This window comes from Parasteatoda tepidariorum, chromosome 8, assembly GCF_982258835.1.
Source record: "Parasteatoda tepidariorum strain Cologne lab strain chromosome 8, Ptep-v5.0, whole genome shotgun sequence".
Classification (NCBI taxonomy): Eukaryota; Metazoa; Arthropoda; class Arachnida; order Araneae; family Theridiidae; genus Parasteatoda; species Parasteatoda tepidariorum.
The window spans coordinates 2,862,687-2,873,310 of record NC_141762.1 but is presented as its reverse complement, the minus strand read 5'-3'; the positions used below and the strand labels follow the sequence as shown (position 1 = coordinate 2,873,310).

At 28.2% G+C, this 10,624-nt stretch overlaps 1 protein-coding gene across 4 annotated transcripts in view; it reads right to left on the bottom strand.

Annotated features, from left to right (window-relative positions):
- Window positions 1-4,868: 4,868 nt before the first annotated feature.
- Window positions 4,869-10,624, bottom strand: part of kto (mediator complex subunit kohtalo) — a 111,597-nt gene continuing 105,841 nt past the window's right edge. For 3 of the 4 annotated variants that reach the window (XM_043044730.3, XM_043044731.3, XM_043044733.3), the window contains 2 exons: window positions 9,364-9,556; window positions 5,274-7,351 (listed from right to left, as the gene is read on the bottom strand). In XM_043044730.3, the coding sequence (XP_042900664.2) occupies window positions 7,009-7,351; window positions 9,364-9,556 (536 nt within the window). In that variant the 3' untranslated portion in view covers window positions 5,274-7,008. Of the gene's footprint in view, window positions 7,352-9,363; window positions 9,557-10,624 lie in introns of all 4 variants that reach the window. The other variant, XM_043044732.3, reaches the window with a different exon arrangement.

Here is a 10,624-nt window from a genome sequence, read left to right as displayed (position 1 = left end):
AAAATTAGTTATGCATTGAGAGGTAAAGTTAATGGAGAAAAGCTGCTTATTCGTTTATGGGAGTCATAAAAAATAACCATGCTATTTGACACCAATAATGCTTAATAAATGTTGATAATATGTATTAATTGAAAGAAAAAATAAGCTATGTACTAAAAAGCTAAGTTAATAAAGAAAATTTACTTAATAGTATAGGAGGGCCCTAAAAAATCGTCATACTAATATTGATACTTAATTAATTTTGATGAATGAATTATAATTGATAGAACTTTTTTAAACCATTACTCATAAATACTTTAAACGGCATATTAAAGGTCAGTTAGAGAAATGGTCATGCTTTTACTTTTCTTAAAGTTCTTATCAAGGTCTTGTAAGAATTTCATTTGGTTACCACTGATAAATGTATTTCGCACAAAACTGAAATGTTGGAAGGTATGCAATAAGTAACAATTATATTAATATAAGTACAAAGAATTAGATTTATATATTTGGCAATTATTAAAATTGCACCAGCTGAGCAATTTTAAGACAGACACTGTGAGTGCGAAAGGCATTGGAGAAATAGACATTTGGCCATCTTGAGCATCATGTCAAATGACAGTTACTCTTTATTCTGTCGGCATGGTCAACAAATATTAAAATACTTGAATTTATCTTAGATTTATTAACTGCCTTTAAGTTTAATGCATGATTATGCATTACTGAAGACAACTTTCTTTTATTCACCGAACAGACATTCTGCTAGTCTGGTTATGAAAAACAGCATGAAACACCTGTGTCTGAGTTGAAGGTAAAATCTTCCAAACACAGCTGCATTGCAAACAATAATTTACCAAATTAGCACTTATTTGCAGTGATTTAGATCAAAGAAAAATAGTTATTCATCATAGAAATTTCTCTGATTTACAAATCAATTATTGATACATTTTTGAATATGAATGAAAAAAAGAAAAAATTCAAACTATGTACTTTTAAGATTTTGTATTTTAGTGCAAATATAATACCGATAATCTAACAGTTTTTCTTAGTAACTATTAGATTGTTTCTTATAATTAAAAATTACCAAAATATTTATTTTGCTTGCAATTAGAGCATCAGAAAAAAAATCTATAGAAATAAAAGCGAAACCAGTGTCCGATCTACGTCAGACGTTTAAGGAAAATCACTTTCTGAAATTAGAAATCATAAGTTGTTTTGTTCAACATCAGAACAATCCAGTCATTAATCAATTGAAATCTTCTTACTTTCCACGGAGTGTGTTATTGCACTACTAAAGCTTTCTATCACAGAAGATTATTTAGGTTAGGTTATGAGATGATGATGACTTTATAAAAACACAGAGGGAAACAAATTAATAACATAAAGTTCATTTATTCACATATTTAAATAACTATTAAACTTCAGTACTTATTTTTTTTCACATAAGATACGATCATTTCACAGTTTTTTAATGAAAAAATAAAATTAAAAATTTGAAATAAAAATACGTTGTTAAAAGATGAACATCTGAAGAGCAGAGTGCAAGAAAATTTTGGAACATTTTATAAATATGGTTTTAAAAAGACATTTTTTGTACGGATCAGTAGAACTTTGATTATCTGAAGTAATCAGGACCTATTTGGATATTTAGATTGTAGTTAGAAAACAAAGTGTGTGTGGTTGAAAAAGCCAAAGCCTACAAGGTGTTGTTGTGCTTCGGAAGGAGAGGTAACATCGTTTTATGATCTATTTTCATAAATCTATATCATATTCTCATAAACTATAAATTATTTTCAAAGAATAATGGTCAGGGCTGCAAGTTTGTCGCGGGAAAAAAAGACCCCAAATTCGCGGAAAATTTTGAAAATTACACAGATTCTAACTAGAAAAAAATTTATTATATAAATGATGCAAAAGACAAAAATTGCGCAAATAATAAAAAAAGCTTAAAAATACACAACAAAAGCATACCTGCCAACTTTTACGCATTTGGCGTAAAATTTTATTTCTATATTTCAAGTGGTAGTAAAATGTATGCTTTCTATATATTCCTTTCATTTATAAACTTAATTTATAATATTTTTGATCTACCACTGTTTTTAAAATAATTAAGCTTATATACTATTATGCAAAACAGTTGCGGTAATCCGTATAAGTTTGTTCAAAATACAGCGAATGCTTCTGCCTAAAATTGTATTTTAAATTTCAATTTACTACCACTGGGGAAAATAATCCTTGAAAGGATTACAAGTTGGCAGGTATGCAAAAGTATTTCTTTGAATTTCAAGCAATATTAATATTTTTACTTAAATGAACAGAATTTTGGTACAAAGTACTGTACATTGTCAGATTATTCTCATTTATCCTTCGTCTTTCATCACTTACTACATTTTTATACTTAGAAAACGCTCTTTCTGCGTCAACGCCACTTTTGCCAATTTTGGAGCGTTGGGTCTTTAATTTCCAAAACTCGATCAATTTTCCTTCACCAACGCGCAATTCCTTGACCGTTGCTTTGTAAGAAGTAACTGTTGTGAAAACTCAAACATTCTACATTCAAACTACTAGTTACAAGTCCCTACTAATTACTAGTCCCCCCCCTTCATCTAAGAAACTGATCCATATTTAAGAAATCACAAGAAGACGCCTAGGAAAAATTAACTGGATATGTAGAAAGGCAGTAGAAATTTCATTGCCCAGTGCAATAGCATGTATAACAATTTTTCTGTCAAAGATTTGATTTATAACATCTTCCTTCTTTTGTGATTCCAATTTCTTTTGTACTCTTACTGACTTCAGGAAGGTAATTACCCTCCCTAAGTGTAGAAAGACCACCTTAGTTGACAAGATTGTGATTATCTCTAATCTCTGAACTATTTTCACATAATTTTGCTATTGATTCACTCCCCTAAATATCTAATCAATTTTACATGTTCAATTTAAGGTGCAGGAAAGTAAAAAATTCTGTTTAATAAAAATAATAAATAAAAAATGCGAAAAAAAGCAAATTTTAAGCAATATTCGCGCAAGTCAAGACATATTAAGAAATTCGCGGATTTTAGAAAAAAGATGACAATTTCGCAGAAATTCGCACCGCGACAAACCTGCAGCCCTAATAATGGTATATACCATATTTTATATATATATAATAACATATATATTGCTCATAATAGCAGTATTCTTTTTTTTTTAATAAATCATTTGTACGACGCACAATCTAAATCTGAATCGTTAGCAGTTTTCACGAATTTTTAAAAATTATTTATAATTTCTTAAAGTATTCTTTTGATTCCATTCGCACGAAATTTTTTTCCGTCTAGATAAAACATGCTACTTTTCCTCAGAAATAGAAGATGTGATAGTAAAAGGAAACTACATAAGTTTTAATTAAAAAGCAGACGAAGCAACTGAAGTTATAACCTACTACCTAGTTACTACATAACTACTTCAATTGTTTATTACATGACTACATAACTGATCATGCAGCACAAATAGTATTCTTTCAAAATCTTAATGGCTTCTTGTATAGCTGAATTATGACTACATATTACTAAAATTAAAATTAAAAAAACTTTTTTTTAAAAATTGTTTTTGTTTAACGAAGATAAAATGAAACCTGTTAAGTTGATCGCTTTTTTAAGTTGATTTTAATGATCAAGTACCAAACGGGCAGAAATTTTTTTATTATCTCTTTATAAGTTGTCCATTAATCTAAGCTGACCATCAAATTGTTGCCTCACAAGTGGCCACAGTCTTCACTGCATTCTATTTTATATTCTGAAAAAAATAGAGTCAGAATATAAAAGTTCTACTGTATAAAAAAATAATTTATGAATAACTAAGGCTTTTTAAAAATTATTCTCACAAATAACCAAGATAGAGCTTAAAATGTTTTTCGATCATAACAGAGCTGCAGATTTCTCCAAAACAGTTTTAGAATAAGTTTAAGATCATAGAGAATAAACAATTAAAAGTTAATATTTCCACTAAACTCTTCAATTTTAATGTCTCTGTTCAGATTCTTGATATTATAAAAATGATCAGATCGTCAATTAAATTAAGGAAGTTAGTAGTTTACAGTCAATAAAATAATAGAAGGTAAATTTGCTTCTGGCTGGGCGTCTAAATACATCATCAAATTTGTAATGTAATCACCCGATCACCATAAATCAAATGTTTTATACAATAATCAACCATGATCAGTTGGGTAATTGATTTTATTTTAAATAAAATAAAACTTGTATACTTGCTAACTGTTTAATCTCATGCATATATAATAGATTTTAAAACATACTTAAATTGTTTAGTTAAGTATATAAAAAATGAGAAAATTTACAGTTTTTTTTAAAACATTTCTAAGAAAATAACAGGGATGCAATAAAAAAAAAAGCGTTTGTTCGGTTTATTTAAGTATTTACAAAACACATACACTTCTTACGGAGAAATTATTCCTAACACAAAAAAATTAATATATAAAAACATGGTATACATTACTTTAGAGTTATGTTCAATGATAATATTTCCATTTAAAATTCTTCATCCCTTCACTTTGTAATACAATATGAACAAAAACAAAAAATAGTTGTTAGGTTACTTACAACATTCTGATGTCTATTATTATTTTAATAGATTTTTTAAAATAATAAAAGCAAAAATTAAAATTTTTATACCATTTTCGAACGTTTGATAAATAAAGAAGGTAGTATATACACTTTTCAAGAAATAACACTAAAATTAAAAGCTGTCCAAAAGTCATTACCTTTGCTAAAATTTTGATTATTTAAATACTTTCTTTTTATGACTTTCGTAATAAATATCGTAAGGAATTAGATTTTAAAAAAAGTAACTGATACAATCTTTTAAATGCTAGAAATTTTAAATTGGTGATATCGAATCAGATAAATATTTTATTATACAATACTTTCAAGAAACATTTACAAACACACTACATACATGTCCTCATTTAGATTAAAGCTAAATAATATACAAACAAACCTATACATAAAACAAAAATACACAGCTTTGCACATGAATCAAAAGCTCATTAGATGGAATTGCTTCCACAGCACTGGAGATTGAGGGGACAATACTTTATTTTTAGTGAGAGTTTGGACCATATTAGTTTAAGAATATAAATGATAATTACATACCTAATATAATGATGGAAGTTTCTTTCACAGAGGAAAAAAACTGTCATAGAAAAAATAGGTTTCTTCCAACCCCAAGTGAAAGAAACTAATTTTCAAAAAGAAATACCAGATATTAAAACAATTTTTTTAAACAGCTCATTGCAATACAGTTTAAAAAATTTTATTAATTTCCAAGCTATTTAATATATACATTTTTAATGAGAAAATACAAATAAAAAACAATTGTAAAGAAAAATAAATTTCTTAAGAAACTAAAATCCTTGAAATCCATCAATATTTTACGTAAATGCTTATTTTATACCAGTAAATACTTGTTTTAAAATTATGTAACTAACTAAAAATATCAAAATAAAATTTAATTAATACTGCAATTTTAACAAATCACATGTTAAACTTATACACTATGACAAATCACACACTGAATTCCTAATTATATAGCATATTAATTTTTAAAGTCAAATACTGTTTTTAAGTATAAATACACAAACAAACACGTGAATATCATGCTATATAGATTTTTAAATTCTATATAAAACTAAAAAAAAATAATATGAAAATAGTTTTTTTTTTAAAGAGTAGATATGAAAAACTTAACCTTCTGGCACTATATTAAATTTAACTTATTTTATAATTAAATGTAAGTTTTTATAATACTATGCAATTGTCATTTTTAGTTTCTTCCATTGGGTCCAATTTCCTTCAGTGTCCTTGAAGAAATAATTTTTTCTGAACCAATCTGTCAATCCTGCATTAAGTTGAATGAGAATATATAGTAGTCTCTCTTTAATGAAATGAATCGTTCCAGTTGAAAAATTTCACAGTTAAGTAAATCCAGCAAAATTTTTAATCTGTGTGGTGACTTTAAAAGTTGATAAGTAAAAAGAGTCTTTTAATTAAATACTAAGTAACACATATTTATTGCATTCATTAATTTTCTAATTGTGTCAATAAAAGGCTAAAAAGTGAACATAATTTATCAGACGTGTTACAGAGAATTGATTGCATAGAAATCTCATTTTAATTGCAATTTTGTTTTAAAAAAAAGAATAGAAAAGATAAATGCCCAAAAAATTCCTCATTGGGAGAAATTCGCTGTAAGGAGACTTCATTGCGGGGAGGTTCTTCTGAAATTTAATTCTGTTTTCAAACTAAAACTGCTCAGTTAAGTTAACCTTTCATAAAAAAAAGTCCACTATCAATAAATTTGGACAATGAAGAGGTTTTATCGATTCTAAATAGATTTTCCTTCAATTTAATAGCAAATATTGAAATCTTGTTCATCCCAATGAATTATATAAATCATGATGAATAAATTGCTTAAAGTGATAATTGAATATTTTTGCAGATTTTTGTAAACAATAAAAAATTCTTAAAGCAACCAGAAGAATAAAAATAAAAAATTCGTAACTTTTTGCAATGCAAACCATCAAATTTTTTATAAGATTTTACCAAATAACATAAAACATAACAAAAACATAAAACATTTTGGACATAATATTAAAAATTCTTTTCGAATTTCTAAAAGCATTGGGTTTTAATGCATCCGATACCTTATGAAAATAATTAACTTTTATTTATTACAAAATAAAAAAAAAGGTTCAATAACAGGAGAATTATTTAGCTGGGTTAGGCTCTCACAAAGATACAGAAGAGGCAATTGTTTTTTTAATAACATATTTACAAATTTACTGGGCAAATATTTTCCAGAATTTCAACCATAGGAAACAAGGTACAGGCGTAAACATTCTGCTCATCGAGTTGATCAGAAAAAAACAAAAACGAGATTTGAATCATTTACCGGAATTAAATAATAGTCCAACGGTTTTAAGAAGAAGAGTATTCACTCTTTAAGTCTCGAAGAAAAGTCAGCAGTTGAGTTTCAGTACGGTCCCTGAGGATGATAAGGGTGATGCTGTTGTTGCTGTGGATGAGGAGGACCTTGGTTATTGGTATTTATGTGTTGCAAATGAGCAACCAATGCTTGCTGCTGTTGTTGTCGTTGCTGCTGCTGATTCTTTTGTTGCATGGCCATAATTTGCTGCTGATGGCATATCTGCTGCATATGCATCTGGTTGGATGTTCCACCCGCTGACATTGCCTGCGGATTGGATTGCCCACCGTAGGTGTTGCCACTATTTTGAACCATTTGTGACCCAGACAAATGAGGTCCGCCTCCCATTTGGTTGACTGTCACATTAGGAGCTCCCATACTGTATTGTGATCTAAACACAACAGTGGTTTTAAAATATGATTTTTGTTTAAAAATTTATACAAATAACAACTAAAAACTGTAACTTTTAAAGAAAAATGACAAACCTTAACAAAAAAATAAATACTCTTAGCATAATATAGTACAAATTTGATAATTCAAAACAATATTAGAAGTCAAGAATGAGTCAAGTCATTTTCATATCATTTTGTCTTTGTAGAAAAGATAAAAGAGTATGTTTAAAACATTTTATCTGCGAATTTTTCAAATAAATTTCCAAATTTTAGTTGATTTGATTTAAATATACATTAAGTGACAAAACAAAAATGCAATTGAGAAATTTTAAATCTTTATAAAAAAGTAATTAAAAACTTTATTTAAGAAATATATGTGTACAAAAGTGAAAAATGGCAAAAATGAAGAATTGAAACGGAAAATAAGTTTAGCATTAAAATTTTTAATTCTTAAAAAATGAGTCTGTAACAGTTCAACATGCTCAAAGTAAACAAAAAATTTTGAAAAGTAGGAAATAATAAATAGAAAATAAGAAAAAGTGCTAACTATACTTTTGGAAGAGGGTATCCTTTTTTTTAAACACAAAAAACAATATAGTAATTCTGGACTCATAGTGAGCGAAGATTTTTAGCGATTTTTACCATAGCCAAGATTTTTAACTCGTAGCGATTTTCACCATATTTAATTTAAATGAATAGATGCTAGAACAAAAATCGTAATATTTTGTCTTTCGAATCCGTCATTTCAAAATGCACATTTGCATTTCTGAACACACAAAAATCAGGAATATTGGGACAAAAAGCTAAAAATCAAGAATATCAGGATAAAAAGCTGAAAATCAAAACAATAAGGACAAAAATATTCATCAGGAAAATCAGGACAACTATAAACCTTATGCATTTTGAAATACCTCACAATATAGTAGAATAATCAGTTTTAATGATAACCCAGGGGTAGATAAAGAAAATTTGGTCATCAGTATCTAAGAAATGTTACATGTTTTTATTATATATATACACATACACTAATTTAATTAATATACATATATATATATTAATTTAATTAATAAATATATCTATTAATTGAAAAATTTAATATAAATTTTAATTAAAAAAAATCACTCACAATTTAAAGAATTGGAATTTTTACAATTATGATGAAATATAGACTAAAACTGCCAAAACTCAGATTCCCACACAATTGTTATTGACTTCTGGCCTGTAGGTCAGCAATTTCTCGAAAGAGATGGATTAAGAAGGGAGTAATGTAAAGAACGCAAGTAAATAAACTCCCATTTTGAAATTGGGCATATTATATTTTTTTAAAATTATGTATATTCAAGATATATGTATAATTATGTACATTAATTTTTTTTATTTTTATCAAAATTCTGTTCATAACAGTTACAAGCAAAATTACTTATCATCGGAAGATAATGAGCAAAATTTGGAGCTAATTTTTTTTAATTGAGAGAAAATTCTCTCGCACTCTGCTTAACTATGTGGAATGCATATCCAACATAAAATCTGGATATCCAACATAAAATCTGCTATATTTTTGAACTGTTTAGTTTTATACAGTTCATTTTCTAGTTGCCCAATTGACCCTCCCAGTAAATGATTCTGAAAACAGAAATACATATATGTTTTAACGACGATCGTTAAAAATACAATGCAAGCATCGAAGTTAATACCAGATTTTTATACGTAAATAACAAGGTTCATAATCAGAGAAAAAACGATTAAGTGAATAAATGACTCACAGCAGCATTTTCACTACATATGGTTTGGTCGGCGTGGCAGCACATAAACTGCAATACTGGCACTAACGCTATCTTTCGAAGATTAAGAGAGGTATTTTTGCCATTAGCAGATATTTATCACTAAAAAAATTTTCTTAAAAAAAATACGAAAAAATTTGAGAAAATACACGCAAATGGGAGATAGTCGTAAAAATACGGGAGCCTTCATTAAAAAACAGGAGACTTGACAGATGTTTTACAATGTATACCTGTTTGGTTGAGGCATGTATTGACTTTGTTGATTTCGTATAGAATTTGGACCCATCATTCCAGAAGCTGTTTGCTGAGCTCCATATGATTGGTTGAAGTTACTTGAAAGCATAGATGAGTTTCTAGACTCCATCATATTTGCATTGGGTGGAATACCTGAGCCACTGTAATTTCCATAGCCTTGAGTCATTCCTATAACACATATAATAATTCATTTTCACAGTCTGCAAAATTATAAACAATGAACGTAGAAGATATGCATCATGCGCTCCCAGACACAATAAAATTCTAAGTAGAGTTTAAAACTTTCAAAATTTTTTAATTTAAAAACTAAAATTCCAATCTTTTTTAAAGAATTTATAAAGTAAGCGATGAAAATGCTTCTTCTTTTTCTACCCTGCACTGCAGTGTATTGCTGGCTATATTGCCTCAAGCAACTTATTACATTTTAATCAGCAGATGCTATCACTTTCCATTTATTAACACCCTTACGGTTCCCACAGTCCTTCCTTTACAGCCCTTATAGCTTGTGAAAAGTTATTTTTATATTTTTAACTGGGTTCTCATACATTACTGTAATTTTACCAGAATTTTTTTCTCTATGTAAAGATAAGCATGCCAGGAACAGGTGTAAAACATTCAAATTAATCGAGCTAATGTGAAACGACATGGGAAATCCTTCGCATTGTTTTCATTGATAAATGGCAGTGACTAAACATAAGTATCTTATGGTAATTTTATAAGATACTATAAGCTACTCATACTATTTATACTTTGCATATATAGCCAATCCATGATTCAATGGAGTCAGATTATGTCTTGGTAGTTTGAAATCTACTCCAATATTCCCAGTGGTTCCAAAGAAGAGTCTATAGATATGATGAACAAACCCGAATGTTCTCATTGTAGGGAACTGCTCACTATTACACATATTTTAACCAAGTGTAACAAATTTAAAACCCAGAGACAACACCATTTTGGTAGCTTTAATCCAATATTGACTTCATTAATTGGGGATAAACCCTGCAATAGCATTTTTAATTATCTGAGGGACATTGATTTTTGCAAATCAATTTAGCTTTAACTTATAGCAGAATGTTTTTTATGAAACAAGTTATAGGTGCGGTACGGCAAAAAATGGCTTTTGCTCCTGTCAACGCTTAATAAGATGTGTTCAATTCTAATAAATAAAGTTAACACCCACGCATGATCTTCTAAAGGATCATGAGTGTGTGGAAGTGGCGTTCATCACGCGCCACG